The sequence below is a fragment of the Crocodylus porosus genome, unplaced genomic scaffold (genome assembly GCF_001723895.1).
Source record: "Crocodylus porosus isolate Cpor-Errol unplaced genomic scaffold, CroPor_comp1, whole genome shotgun sequence".
Lineage (NCBI taxonomy): Eukaryota > Metazoa > Chordata > Crocodylia > Crocodylidae > Crocodylus > Crocodylus porosus.
In genome coordinates, this window is record NW_017728947.1 from 24,921,436 (window position 1) to 24,935,517 (window position 14,082).

The following is a 14,082-nucleotide window of genomic DNA, read 5'->3' on the forward strand; positions in this document are numbered from 1 at the left end:
TACAGTATAGGAAACCCTCGCTATTCATGGGTTCATCATTCGCAGTTTCAAGTATTCGCAAATGCCGAACCTGCTTCTTAAATATGCTTAAAGGAGCTCCTTGGGAACTCTGCACTTGCTGCCACTGGGCTCCTGTCGCCATCTCCAGAGCAGCCGTGCTTCCTCCGCGCACACACACCTGCTGTGGGCACTGAGTTCATGAATGCAGATGGCATTCATGAACACAGTGCCTTATTCGCAGATTTTTGCCATTCACGGGGGATACATTCTCGTATCCCCTGCAAGTGGCTAGGGTTGCCTGTATTTGAGAATGCAAAACTGACAGTGGAGGGGCAATGTTGATTTTATTGGTAAAGATATGCTACATGAACTAAATGTATTTGCATGTTTGTGGGGAGGGAGTGTTGCACTTACTCTTTACCTAAATGGGCTAGATTAAGCTTTATTTGTACTAAGAATTCACTGATAATTGTTTTTTCTGCTGTTGCTAACATAGTTGAGCTCCCATAGAGTTAGTGATGGTAGTAGAGCTAACCAATAACTCTGTACTGCAAAAAAAAAAAAAGTAGTTTTCAAATTTATATTGAACAACTAGATAGAGTGCCCAAGAAATCCAGATACAAAGAGCTTTTCAGTAAATTTCTGGCTTAGAAAAGCAGTTATGACGAATATTTTAGTACCCTTGGCAATGTCTGCAGTTTGGCACTCAGGAAGTTGTGCATTGTTCTAGTTCTTGGAGTAGTGTGAAAAAGTATGTTGCATCTATTTTCCCAGTAATGTAGGGTCCTTGGAGTTGTCATGCTTAAAAATATTGTTTCTAGAAAGCTTTCCTATTTAAGTGACATCTGTCACCCAGTCTCTGGTGGGCTGGTTCTAGATATACACACATCCCCAATACTATAGAACATGAGTCATTGCTTCCAGTTGTGTAAAAAGCTTCGCTGAAAGAGGAGTAAGCTACTCATTGATCCTTTCTCCTCTCCTTAGTTATCAGAAATCTCAGATGGTAGATTAGAGTATTCCCTTCCTTCAGTTCTTTCTTCAGCAATGTGTGGTGCATCTGTTCAAATATCTTTCAGATTACACTAGGTTTATTTTACAGAATAAAAACAGCATTCCTTGCAGCTGTAACTTAAGCCTAGACTCACTTGATGAGACACTATCCTTTTAATTGATCATGTATATGTAAGGGCACTGTGGAGCAAATGTGGTATTGCTTACTTTTTAATTTTAAATGTTCTGTCTGAAGTAGTCTCTTGCATGTTTTTCCCCCAGGCTCCTAGCCTTCCAAACAAGGGGAGGGGCAAGGGCAGGGCATTTAGTACTCATTGAACTCTCTCAAATGGAAATATGCAGGGGCTACCTCAAAAAGGAAGAGAAGGTATGGACCAGTAACTGTAGTTCTCAGTGTTGACTCAGTATATTCCTGCTCCCTACTTTTCTCAGAAACCTGGGAGAAGAATTCCTGAGTTAATGGAAGGAAACTGAAGGCATTTGGGTCCCTCCCCCTCTTGTACCTTCAGAGCCCTGTATAAGGGAAAAGGGTAAAGGAGGAGCTAGTGGCCCTAATGGACATAGTTTTCTAGAACAGTGGTCTCCAAAGTGCGGTGTGGAAAGAAAATATTAGAACTTCTATTTATATAAATACACGTATATTGGGGGTGCGTGCTCAAAAATGTTTTACTGATAGGGGTGCACAATCAAAAAAGTTTGGAGACCACTGCTCTAGGAGATTCCCAAAGTTTTGTGGCAGTGGTGCCTTAATTCCACAAGTATGAACGCAGAGGCAATACTTCTGCACTACAATTACTGGTAAGTAATTTCTCTTTATGGAAGAATGAGAAGTCAGTCCGTACCCATGGACTAAAAGATGTGAAGTCTTTTTTGGAAGAGACTTAGTATGTAACACACATCTTGAAGGCAGACAAGAAGCCTTTTTAGTCACAAAGCTACAAAACTGATTTGAAAGTACAGTGTTTCTTTAGCAGGATAAGCTTGACTTGTCTCCTAAAGTACAGCAAAGAATTTTTTTTAAAATGTAAGTGCTCCTTCCCACTCTTCCAAATAACTTTTGTATGTATAGATAAGCAGGTTTAGGAAGAGGACTGTGAACAGCTGTCAAACCCTAGAAATTTCAACCTCTAAATGAGAACTGTTACTTGGAAATAAGGAGGGACTTGCTGGGTTGCATATTTTGAGAGAGGTGGTGTTGGTTTTTGTTTTGTTTTACCCTTCAAATTTTTTCTTTATAGATTTATTTAAGGCAGCAAGATAAAACTGCAAGTATCAGTCGAAATGTTCATATTGCCAAAATGTCCCTCATCGACTTGGCAGGGTCTGAGCGTGCCAGTACCACAAATGCCAAAGGAGCCCGTTTTAGAGAAGGAGCAAACATTAACCGTTCCCTGCTGGCTCTTGGAAATGTCATTAATGCTTTGGCAGATCCAAAGGTAGGTACTCCTTTCCTTTTCCCCTCAAACACCTATACCTTATGCAAGTTTCATTTCAAATACAATTTGGTGTGAGTTGGTGTCATCTTTTCTTTGTATACTATTCAATATTATATCATATATAATTATAGTACCAAATTGTATTCATAAGAACATAAGAATTGCCATTTACTAGGTCAGGCTGTAGGTCCGTCTTTCCCATTATCCTGCATCACAGTGGCAGAGAGTGGATGCTAAGAGGCAGAGTGAACTGGGTGGATTTGACCAGGGTTTTTGTTTGTTTGTTTGTTTGTTTTCAACCTTTCCTCTCTCACTTGCAGCCTCCAGCATTTAAGCTCTAGGAAGTTCTAATTTAGAGGCTGTATCCCTAACTCCAATGCTTAATAGCTACTGATGCCCCTTTCCTCCAATAATTTGTCCACTCCCTTTTTGAATCTGGCTAAACCGTCAGCTTCTGCAACATCTGTTGGCAGTGAGTTCCACACTTTTAATTATACGCTGTGTGAAAAAGAACTTCATTTTGTTAGCTTTAAACTTACTACCCACTCATCTCATTGTAAGCCAATTTCTAATCCACAAATGGACATTCCCTGTCCATTCCATGACTGCATACCTTACTTAACAGTCTCTTATGTTGGACCTTGTCAAAGGCTTTTTGGAAGTCCAAATATCCTATGTCAATTGGATCACCCTGATCCATCTGGTTATTGACACCCTCAAAGAACTCTAGTAGGTTGGTGAGGCATGATTTACTTTTGACACAGCCATGATTTCTCCCCAGAAAGTCGTATTTATCCAAGTGCTGAACAAGTCTCCTTTATTATTGTTTCTTCCAACTTTCCAGGTACAGGAGCTAGGCTTTCTAGCCTGTAGTTTCCTGCATCCCCCCTAGAGCCTTTTTTTTTACATATTGAAGTCCCATTGACAGCCTTCCAGTCTTCTGGTACTGAGCCTGTTTTTAGTGATAGCTTGCATACTACAGTTAAGAGCTTGGGAGTTTCTAATCTGAGCTCCTTCAGGACCATAGGGCGAATGCTATCAGGTCCCAGCAATTGATAAACTAAATAGTAGCCAATTTCCTCCAGAGCGTTGTCTGTTGAAACCACATTTTGGGTCACCTCCACTGGCTTGTGCCTAGAGAAGAGTGGATCTAGTGAGGGAATCTCCCTAATATCTATAGTGAAGACCGATGCAAAGAATGCATTTAACTTCTTTGGCAATAGCTCTGTCATTCTTTAGCACATATTTTACATCCTGATCATCCAAAGGCCCAACTAACTCTCTGGCTTCTAATGTACTTAAAGGCATTTTTATTGTTACCTTTTGCACTCCAGTAAATTTCTCCTCAAGTTCTTTCTTAGCTTGTCTTATTACAGTTTTACATTTGATTTACCAAAGTTTATGCTTTTTTTTTTTTTCTTTTTCTTCCCCTCGTGAGAATTTGACTTCCATTTTTTTAAATACGCTTTTTTTTGGTTCTTACCCCTGCAACTCCACCATTAAATCATGCTGGTTTTCTTTTAGTTCACTTTCCATGTTTTTTATTTGCGATGTGCATTTCCTCTGTGCCTACAATATGATATTCTTAAGCAATCCCTTCTTCACATTCTTCACCTGCTTAGGGGGGGACCCTTTTAACTTCTAAATAGCTTCCTCATTTTGGTGTAGTCTCCCTTTTAAAGTTAAAAACAATAGTGACAGGCTTTCTTCTCCTCTCCCTCCTATGTGGATGTCAAACCCAACTGCACTGTGGTCACTATTGCACAATGGCTCAGTAATATTTACCCTTTGTACCAGTGCCGGCAGCAGTAGGGGGAGAGGCCGCTTTTCCCACACACTGAGCAGCAGTTTGTCCCGTACTGCCACTGCTGAGCCTGGGCTCAGCGCCAGCTCTGTGCTCACCCGTCAGGACTGAGCAGCAGCAGAGGCTGGGCAGAAACTGCTGCTCGGTGTGGGGGGGAAGTGGCCCCCCCCCACTGCTGCCCCACCGTGCTGGGGCTGTGGTGCAGCTCCTTCGCTGCTTGTGAGCTGCCATGCATCTGCTCCACACAGCCACTGCTGCCACTCTGGGCAGCACAGACGGCAGTGAAGGAGCCACACCACAGCCTAGCGTGGCACAGGCTCCAGGCAGATGTAGTTAAAACTGCTTGGCGGCGGTGAGAGGAAGGAGCCACTTTCCTCCACACCAAGCAATGGGTCCTGCACTCCCACCCACCTGTTGCTCTTTTCCACATGCCCTGACCACCTGCCACAGTCATTTTCCCCCCCCCCCCGCTTACCCACCAGTGGTTCCAGCACCACCTGGTTCCTTGCTGCATTGCCAGGACTGCAGGAGCAGCTGGGATGTGGTGCTGGAGCAGGGGGTGGGGGCAGAGGCGGGATGTAGAAGTGGCAGGAGAAGGACAGTGGTGTCAGATTTTTGCGGGGGGGAGCATGGGACCCATGCTGGTGCCCCAGGGCCAGGAGCAACAGGAACATGGAGCCCAGGCTTGCAGGAGTGCTGGCGGGTGCTCTTCCTGCCACAGAGGGGTAGGCTATTGACAAACCCTCCCCTTCCATGCAAGCCACAACCCTCCCCAGCCACCCTCCCTCCACATACTAACAACCCCATACAAAATCCACACAGACCTGTACCCACCCTCCCACAACACATAAGAATAAGACTTCATTTTAAGTTGTTATACTACCACCTCCTATGTGTACTACACAAACACGTGTAAATCAGGACAAAAATATTTTTTTGAAATTAAATTAATAGTTGTAGTACATGTTTAATTTTTAGAATATTATTTGGTATTTTTCTGGTTCCAAGTTGGCAAACCCCCTTGCTGAAAGGAGTACTTCCGGAGGGCAAGGGAGGGGACTTCTGGTAGCAAAGGTCAGGGGTTAGGGGGCAGGACTCTGGGCCCGAGATGGCAACCAGGGTGTGGGGCACCTATCAAAGGGCAAGGCTACCTATGCAGCCCTCAATGGTTTGCCAAAACTCCATAAGTGGCCCTCTGCCCGAAATAATTGCCTGCCTCTGTCCTATACACTACTTAAGAATTAGTCAAGAACTAGGCCTTTCCTCTTGTAGGTTCCAGAAATAACTGCTCTAGGGAGCCATCTTTTATAATTTCAATAAATAAATTTGATTTCTGCATCGTAGCCTAATGTTAGGTTGACCCTATCTATTGTGGATAGTTGAATTCACCCATTATTACTATGTTCTCTGTTGTTGCAGCCTCTCTTGTTGCCCTTAGCATTTCTAATTTGCTGCTGCTGTCTTTGGGGGTCAGTAATATATCTCCAGGCATATTTTTTTTTTTCCTAATGAAACATGGAGTTTCTATCCACAGACATCCTATGGTATCTCTCTTATCAGCTGAAATATCTACTGTATTTAATTTGATGGAGTCTTTTGATGTAGAGTACCACTACCCCATCAGTACAATGCAGTCCTGTATAATTTGACATGGTATTAGCATCCCTCATTCCTCCATGTTTCAAAGATATCTATAATAGATACCTATTATGTTGATGTTATTCTTTACTTTACTGCTAAGCATTCACGTTCCCCCACATTTGATCTTAGACTTGTAGCAATAGTATAAAAACATTCTTTTTATTTGTTGCCTAGTTGGCTTCTGCATGACTTTTTAATCATTAAAGGCTTATGGTCCTTTCCCTACTTCTTACCCCATTAAAGGCTTATGGTCCTTTCCCTATTTCTTACCCCATTTTTATACCTATAGGGTGTGTCAGTCTGAACTGTGTGCTGTTCTGAACTTGTCAGCTTTCCCCCATTTTACTTTAAAAACTGCTCTGCCACCTTTTAAATATTACATGTCAGCAGTTTGGTACCATTTTGGCACAGGTGGAGACCATCCATCTCCATAGACTCCCCCTGTTCCAAAAGGTCCCCAAGTTTCTAATACACCTAAACTCTTCCTCCCTACACCATCACCTCAGCCAGTCATTGAGACTGGGCCTCGATCTGTCCAGCTGGCCCTGCACATGGCACTGGAAGCGTTTTAGAGAATGCAGTCACGGAGACCCTGATCTTCATCTTCCTATCTAGTAGCCTAAATTTTAGCTTTTAGGACCTATTTGCTGCCCTTAACCACATTGTTTGTACTCACAGGGACCATGACCACCTGCTCCTCCCCAGCCCTCCCTAACAGCATTTCTACACGTCTCGTGAGGTCTGCTACCTTTGCATCCCAGAGGCAAGTCAACTTGTGGTCCTCTTGAACATCACAAACAAAGCTATATGCCTAATAATTTAATGTCCTCTTGCACCTCTTCCTCGGTGCAAAAGGACATTATAACATCAGCTGGCAGGTGGGTCCTGTCTAAGGAATCACTTCCCCCCTTCCCAACTTGATGTTCTCTATCCCCAAGGCCTCCTGAACAGTACAAGAGCTGCAACAGTGGCAGTTGGACTGCTGTACAATGTCCCTTAAAACCTTATCTATAAACCTTTTTTATAAACCTGTCTGCTCCAGTTCCGCTACCCTAGCCCTGAGAGAATGTACTTGTTCTCTCAGAGCCAAGAGTTCCTTGCACAGGGTGCACACATACAAAACCTGCTTCTGGGGCAGGTAATCATACATGTGGCACTCAGTTCAACCAACTGGGTAGCTCCCTTGCTGCTGTGTGACTTTTGCCTGCATTTTTTATACTTAGTTTTTTCTCTTAAGAAGGTTTTGATATATGGGTTCCTTTAGACTAAAAACTTTGAACTTAGTAATTGACCTTCTGTTTTAGCCTTACTCTGCCCTAATTGAACCTAAATATTAAACAAGGGACTTAAGTATTGATCTAACTGTTGAGCTTCAGCTACTTTACCTAGATATCTAGGTTAGTTACTCTTACTTAAAGAAAGAACTTACCTTTAAAGGCTCCCCTTCAGAGTGGGGCACAAACATTCCTGTTTCCTCTCCCTATTCACTGCTGTTCTTCGTACATGCATTGATTTGTGTTATTGTGCATTCTCCTATTTACTTAAATCCAAGACAGGTTTTTCTTGCACCAGTCAGCATGGTAGGAAAAACTCTTACCTTGGTTTTGAGTACAAAAATGGGGGTGGGGGGACAGTGACTGCCCCTGCAGCCACCTCCTCTGGGAGCTGCTGCTTACCTTTCCCTTGCAGCTTTGGGCCTGGCCAGAGCCAGGGAGCACAGAGAAGGTAGTGCCTTTAGCCCCAGACTAGCTACACAAAGGTGGCACCAACTCCAGACCCATCTCCAGTGTCAGGGCTGGAGCTGCCACCACCCCAACAGCTGCTGCATGACTGGGCTGGGACCAGAGACAGGGCATGCTCTATGCTTCCTACCCTAGGTTGGAGCAGGGCCAGAGCCAGAGTTATGAGGAAAGTAAGCAGTGGCAACCAGCAGCAGGGGGAGGATAGCACAGGGGATAGGCACCAGGGGTCAGGGTGGAGCAAATGCTGGGTGTGTGGGACAGGTGCCAGGGGTACAGGCACTGCAGGGAGACGCAAGCAGGAAGGCAGGGCAGGTGCCAGTGGCGTGCAGGAAGAAGGTAGGATATGTGGGAGGGCAAACGAGTGGGGGTTGGACAGGCAGCAAGGGTGGAGGACGGACATGTAGGTATTGGCCTGGGGAATGGTGGAAGGGATAGGCAGCAAGGGACAAGGATGAGGTCACATGACTCCCTTGCTGCCTGCCCCCTCCCACCTTCCTCTCCCCTCTTCCCCCCCACCCCTCCACTTCTCTTTGTACTTCTGCAGTGGTTGTTGAGACAAATTTTAAGACAATGCTTCAAAATTAGATTCTAGACATGGAAAATTATAACATTTATAATTTTTTTTTTTTTTATGTCTAGACTCTCATTTGGGTGGGAGGGGTATCATAAATTCACAGTCACCTTGGATTTGGGTAAATACAGTGAGTTAGAAGATGTATGAGTAATGGTTCTCCCTTGAAATGCCTCTGCAGGGTTTATAGGTGTTACCTGATAGTTTGCAGCTGCTGAATGATATAAAGCATTAAGCAAGGATATGGCAAGCCTTAACTATTGATTGTCTAATGTGGGGTGAGAGAGAAATTTTACCACATTTATATTGGCTTTGCCTGTGGGTGTTTTTTGTCTTCCTCTATAGCAGGGGACATGGCCATCTTCCTTGGATCTCTCAAATAGGGGTGAAGAGTTCACTGGCCAACTTTGCAGACAACACCAAGTTATGGGGAAGTTTGGTCACACTTGAAGATAGGCTACAGATACAAGTGGATTTAGTCAGGCTAGCAAGTTGGGCAAGTTGGAACCAGATGAAAATCAATGCTGAGAAATGTTAAGTGCTCCACCTGAGGACAAACAATCCCCTGCACACCTACAGGCTTGGCAACACCAACCTGCCCAGCACTATGAATGAAAGAGACCTGGTGGTAATAATAGACCACAGCATGAATATGAGCTGGCAATGAGACTGCTGCCAGTTGGGCAAATAATACTGCAGCGTGCATCAATTGATGCATGTCCAGCAAGACCAAGGAGGTGATTCTCCCACTCTACTCAGCACTGCTGAGACCCCAGCTAGAGTACTGCATCCAGCTCTGAGTGTTACACTTTAACAATGATGTGGTACAACTTGAGAGAATCCAAAGAAGGGCCACCCATATGATTTAGAGGCTTGCACAGCAAGCCATATGAGGAAAGGCTGAGGGACCTGGGATTTTTCAGCCTTAAAAAGAGAAGGCATTTGGTAGAGAGGGGATTTGGTAGCAGTTTGCCGCTACATCAGGGCCTCAGTGAACAACTGTTCACCAGGGCACCCTTGGGGAAAACCAGGAGTAATGCCCACAAGCTCCTGGAAGACTGTTTCAGGCTCAACTTTGTGAAAAACTTCACAGTTAGGGTGTCCAGACTGTGGAATAAGCTCCCTCCAGAGGTGATGGAATCACCTACCCTGAAAACCTTCAAAAGGAAACTGTTGGGGTCACCTGATTTTCACCCCCACCTGATTTTCGGTGCAGGGGGCTGGACCCAATGATCTTCTGAGGTCCCTTCCAGCCTTACAATATTTGAATCTAAGTATATTTTGTAGCAACAGTTGTCTGCCTGATTTACCTGTTGCTTTTTAGGGTGCTATGTCTTGTAGTTATGTGGCAGAGTTAACCATGTAGTTTTAGTAATACATGGGGTATGGGGTGGTTTGCTAGGGATGATCCTGCCTCAGGCAGAGGGTTGAACTAGATGACTTCCAGAGGTTCCTTCCAACCCAGTTTTCTGTGAGTTCTGCCATAACATTTCAATGGCATTTGCAAGGAAGGAGCCTTTTAGAAAGAAAAATGTCTCGTATCTGCTGGCAGCAGTATCTCTACTGGTATCCCTTTGTTATTAACTGGCCAGTTATAGTTAAAATCTGTTTTGTTATTTTGCTTAATTATTGGTAGTTCTTGCACTTGTGAAAATGGAAGAAACTATTTTACATTCAGTTTTACTTAATTCTGCTCTAAAAAAATGCTCAGCCTTTGAACACTCTACTTGTGAGAATGAAGTGTTGCTGTGGGATCCAAATGTTACATATTTTAAATACACAGGAGAAAGGCATTCATAAGCATGAATAAGTTTTGTTCTTGCCCTGCAAATCTTAAACCTAGGGTATATATGCTAGTAAATGAAAGGGGTTTTGCCCAGGTGGATTGTCTCTCAAAGTTTCTTAGTGACTGTTTTGCTTTTCAGTCATTCTAAAATGGACACTTTCAGATTTTAGAAACCTGAAGTGATGTTTGTAATAACTACATAGGTAAAGAGTACAACTAAGAATCTCAGGGCTTGTATTGGTACCTTTTCAATAACAGTATATTCAGTAACAGAATTTAAATTTGAATATTTATTTGCTTACATCAGTGTGTTACTGTCTCATCTAGCAAATTTCATTGCTTTTTTACCTATTTATTTCTCCAGTGTTTTCTCTCATAACGTATGTAGATAAGTGCAGAGAATAGTTATGGACTTGTCTATTTATAAGTACATTGGAACTCTGGATTTACAACTGAGGGGTTTGTATGTATTTCTATGACTTGTGAAACAACAGCTATAGTCTACCTCCTGTTGAACTGCTTTAGAATAGTTCTAGGATTGTTCAAGCATGGCATGTAATTTTCCCAAAATGTCATGGTAATGGTGCCTTTTGGAACTACTTATATCCTTTGAGATGCTGAGCTGTGTAAAGCAAACTTTGTGTTTCAGAGCCACATCCTGCCAGCTTTTAAACTGATGTGTCTGAATCAGTCCTGTTACATAGAAAGCAAGTAATTGGTATCTTCCCTTTCTGCTAGGCACTGGATGGAAGTAACAAAGACTGCGTTCAATTTAGGATTTATACATGAATTTTCTATCTCGGCTTGAGTCTCCACCCAGAAACTTGGCAAAATAAATGGTCCATGGGTATGAACAAACTTCCCCATTTGCAGTCAGTGTTATACTAAAACAGAATTTATTAAAGGGCAAAAATGGAAGAAATGACAACTTGGAGGAAAACCTGGACAGTAGTAGCCCAGCCCAACCAACTGTTAAGTTTTGCACAGGTCACCATGGTTAGAGTTCTCTCCTACTTCAATGCAAAGTATATTTGGTAACTAGTGAGGCCAGTTTGGGGCTAGCTGTTCACCCCAAATTTCCCCATGCCTTGCTGCCACTAGGGGGTGCTGCTCCACTACTGTTCCTCAAAGCTGCTGGAGCCGCTGCTCCACTACTAGTGCTACTGCTGTTGCCACTCTTCACCACCACTCGGGAGCACTGCTCTACCATTGCTGCTCCTCACTGTAACTGGGAAGCACCACTCCCAGTCGCAAATACAAGCCAGCTTGCTGATGCCATGAGCAAGTTCAGGGATTTTAGCTCTTTTATTATCTTCTGGATAATAGTAGAGGTCTCAGTGAGGCCTTCTATGTATACTTCAAAAATAAGTAACTGGCCTCAATAGGAACCATTGCTGAGATCTGCATATCATGTATACTCTTCCCTGTGAGGCTTGATCAAATGTAATGCCATCCCAGGGATAACTCTTGAAGAGAGGGTCCTCAAATTTTGCCTTTCACTCAGGAGCTGATCATCCCTCCGTCTTAGACCTCCCCACAAGTATTAGTGAGTGCTGACTACTCAGAACTTTTGCCTGGCTTTTCTCTTGCACCCCAATAATGTTACATTGTAGTTAATACAGTTAAAGTGAGCACAGAGACTTCTCCCTCTGTCAACCATATGTACTAATGTAAATAAGGATCACTGTTTCCAGCTATCTGACCATGTATATCTTATGGTGACATTAAGATAAGCATCAAAGAGAGGTTGTCATACAGAACACTGATACTTTAACAGGGTTACATCTTCAGTCTCTTTCCCTGAAGCCCAGACACTGTATTGGTGCTGTCCCTTTCTTTCTGTTTATTTGAATCTAAGGGGATGTCTTAAAGAGAGCCCCTAATGGGCAGTCTAGGAACAGACAAAAATAAATAGCTGAAAACCAGACTTAAAGCTGATTTTTCTATTCCAATAGAAGGTAGGGTAGATTTCCAGGCCCTTGTCTAGTTGGGCAGGAGGGGACAGTAATTTGAAAACAGTGTATTCTAACTTTTTCTTGCTCCCTGCCTCCAATACATTCTTTAACCATGAGATTGCTATATAAAGTGATTTCATTATATGAAATTAGTGGATTATCTGCAATACTCAGTATGTTAATCAAATGATTGCTAATCATCCATTTGTTAGAGCTAGATGACCAAAGTACTAAAATATTTACCCTACTTACAACTGTGTATACAGAGGTCATGAGTTGGCTTAAGTCACAAGTGAAACGAATAAAAGAAAATCTAGGTTTCCTGATTTCCACTTTGTTGTCCTTTTAATGGTTAATGTCTCTTCCTTATTACAATGCTAAAAAAATTTAAAGTTTAATGAAACTCAAATGAGGCAAATTGGCTGAATTAGAAAAGATCCCAGCAGTCTTTCCTGCCCAAGTGCAGGGGTGGGGGCTGGACCCGATGATCTGTAAGGTCCCTTCCAGCCCCAAATAGCTATGAAACTTTAGCTCTACTCTGGATGCTAGCTTCTGCTTTCTGACCCTTTCAAGAAGTTTGATGCTGGAAAATATTAGTAGAGGCTCCAGGGTTCCCTTTAATGTTCATTTCATGCTATCCCATGAAAAGTTTTCAGCAATTAAACAGAGGAGCCTTGCACCCACTTTTTCTGTGTATTCCTTTAATTTGGAACCATAAGAATGTACCCCGATTATCATAGCCTCAAGTGCTATATAGGACAAATCTTACAATATGACAAGATAACTGAGAGCTGTTAGGTTGCTAAGCTGAAAAATATTTTTTTTTAATTATTTAAAGGTGTGGGGACTTAGGTAATTTATCTTCTTGATTCAAGGCAGTGTTTCATTAAACATTCCATGTGGGGGTTTGGACCCTTGTGTATGGCTAGCTATTATAATTGATATAATGCTATTCCAGTCATAAGAAATGAGAAACATCACACAAATGATGTGGGAGTTTCTCTTTAGGAAATCCTTGTAGCTCACTGTTTCTGTCAAACTGTGTAATGTGCCTGTAAATTTCATCTGCCAGAAAATTCATTGCAACACTACAGCACCCGAAAACGGCACAACTAAATTGTGGAAAGTAACTGTCAAGCCTCGGCAAACTGCACAATAAAGAAAGTTGTGCAGAATGGAAAAATAAACCCAGACTGATGGGAAATATAAAGCAGCAGCAGCTTTCTCTGTTTTTGGCACAAAATAACATACCCCCTTCACTTTTAGAACAAGGTATGGGGCAAAAAGAAATTTACTTGCATCTTGTGCAATTAGCTTAGGTAAAAATTCCAAGTAAAATATAGATCTGGAAATGCTTATGCTTCCTTAGCAAAACATTAAGGCAAAGATGGGCAGTGTCGTTAGCTGATGCATGACTATATGTCTACTCATATAAAAAGAGACAACTGTCAAACTAAATGGAAAATCTTGTTTTGTTCCCTTCTCTCTGTCCCTTCCAAGAGTTCTCTTTCTACTGCAGTCCTAAACCAAGTCTCCCCTCCAGTATTTCATGTATTCAAGTTTAGTGCTATTGAATTGAATGGGAAACTTAATGTTGAGTAGCTAAAAGTCCATCATCTCATGAACAATTAATGGCCACAGTGAAAATATAAAAAAAGAAAAAGTCAATACTAAAAATTGAAAGTTAGCAGAACCAATTTTCTCTGTTAGTGCAGGATTGTCCAGATCATAAAAAAAATTCCATTGGGAGCTAGCTAAGGTATAGAGAGCAAATATGAAAACGAACAATGAAGGTACTAAACAAATTTACCGGTGGATGCTTTTAAAATGGACCGCCTACTCTGGTATATGTGTAATTCAAGAGATTACTAATGGAAATAAAAGATTCCAGCTGTCACAAATATACTACTGTGTTTGTGGGATGATTAGAAGTCTACACCATCATTTAAAATGCATCAGTTTAAAATATATATGTCCCCTCTTGCCAGCATGGAGACGGAAAAGGATCTTGGAGTCGTCATTGACTCCACGATGAACATGGGCCAGCAGTGTGGGGAGGCAGTCAAGAAGGCCAACCTTACCCTGTCATGCATCCACAGATGCATCTCGAGCAGGTCCAGGGAGTTGATCCTC

General features: G+C 42.6%; 1 protein-coding gene across 1 annotated transcript in view; it reads left to right on the forward strand.

The window, feature by feature from the left end:
* Nucleotides 1-14,082, forward strand: part of KIF18A (kinesin family member 18A) — a 77,275-nt gene that overhangs the window by 11,662 nt on the left and 51,531 nt on the right. The window contains exon 5 of the mRNA XM_019552320.1: nucleotides 2,253-2,450. Within this exon, the coding sequence (XP_019407865.1) occupies nucleotides 2,253-2,450 (198 nt within the window). The remainder of the gene's footprint in view (nucleotides 1-2,252; nucleotides 2,451-14,082) is intronic.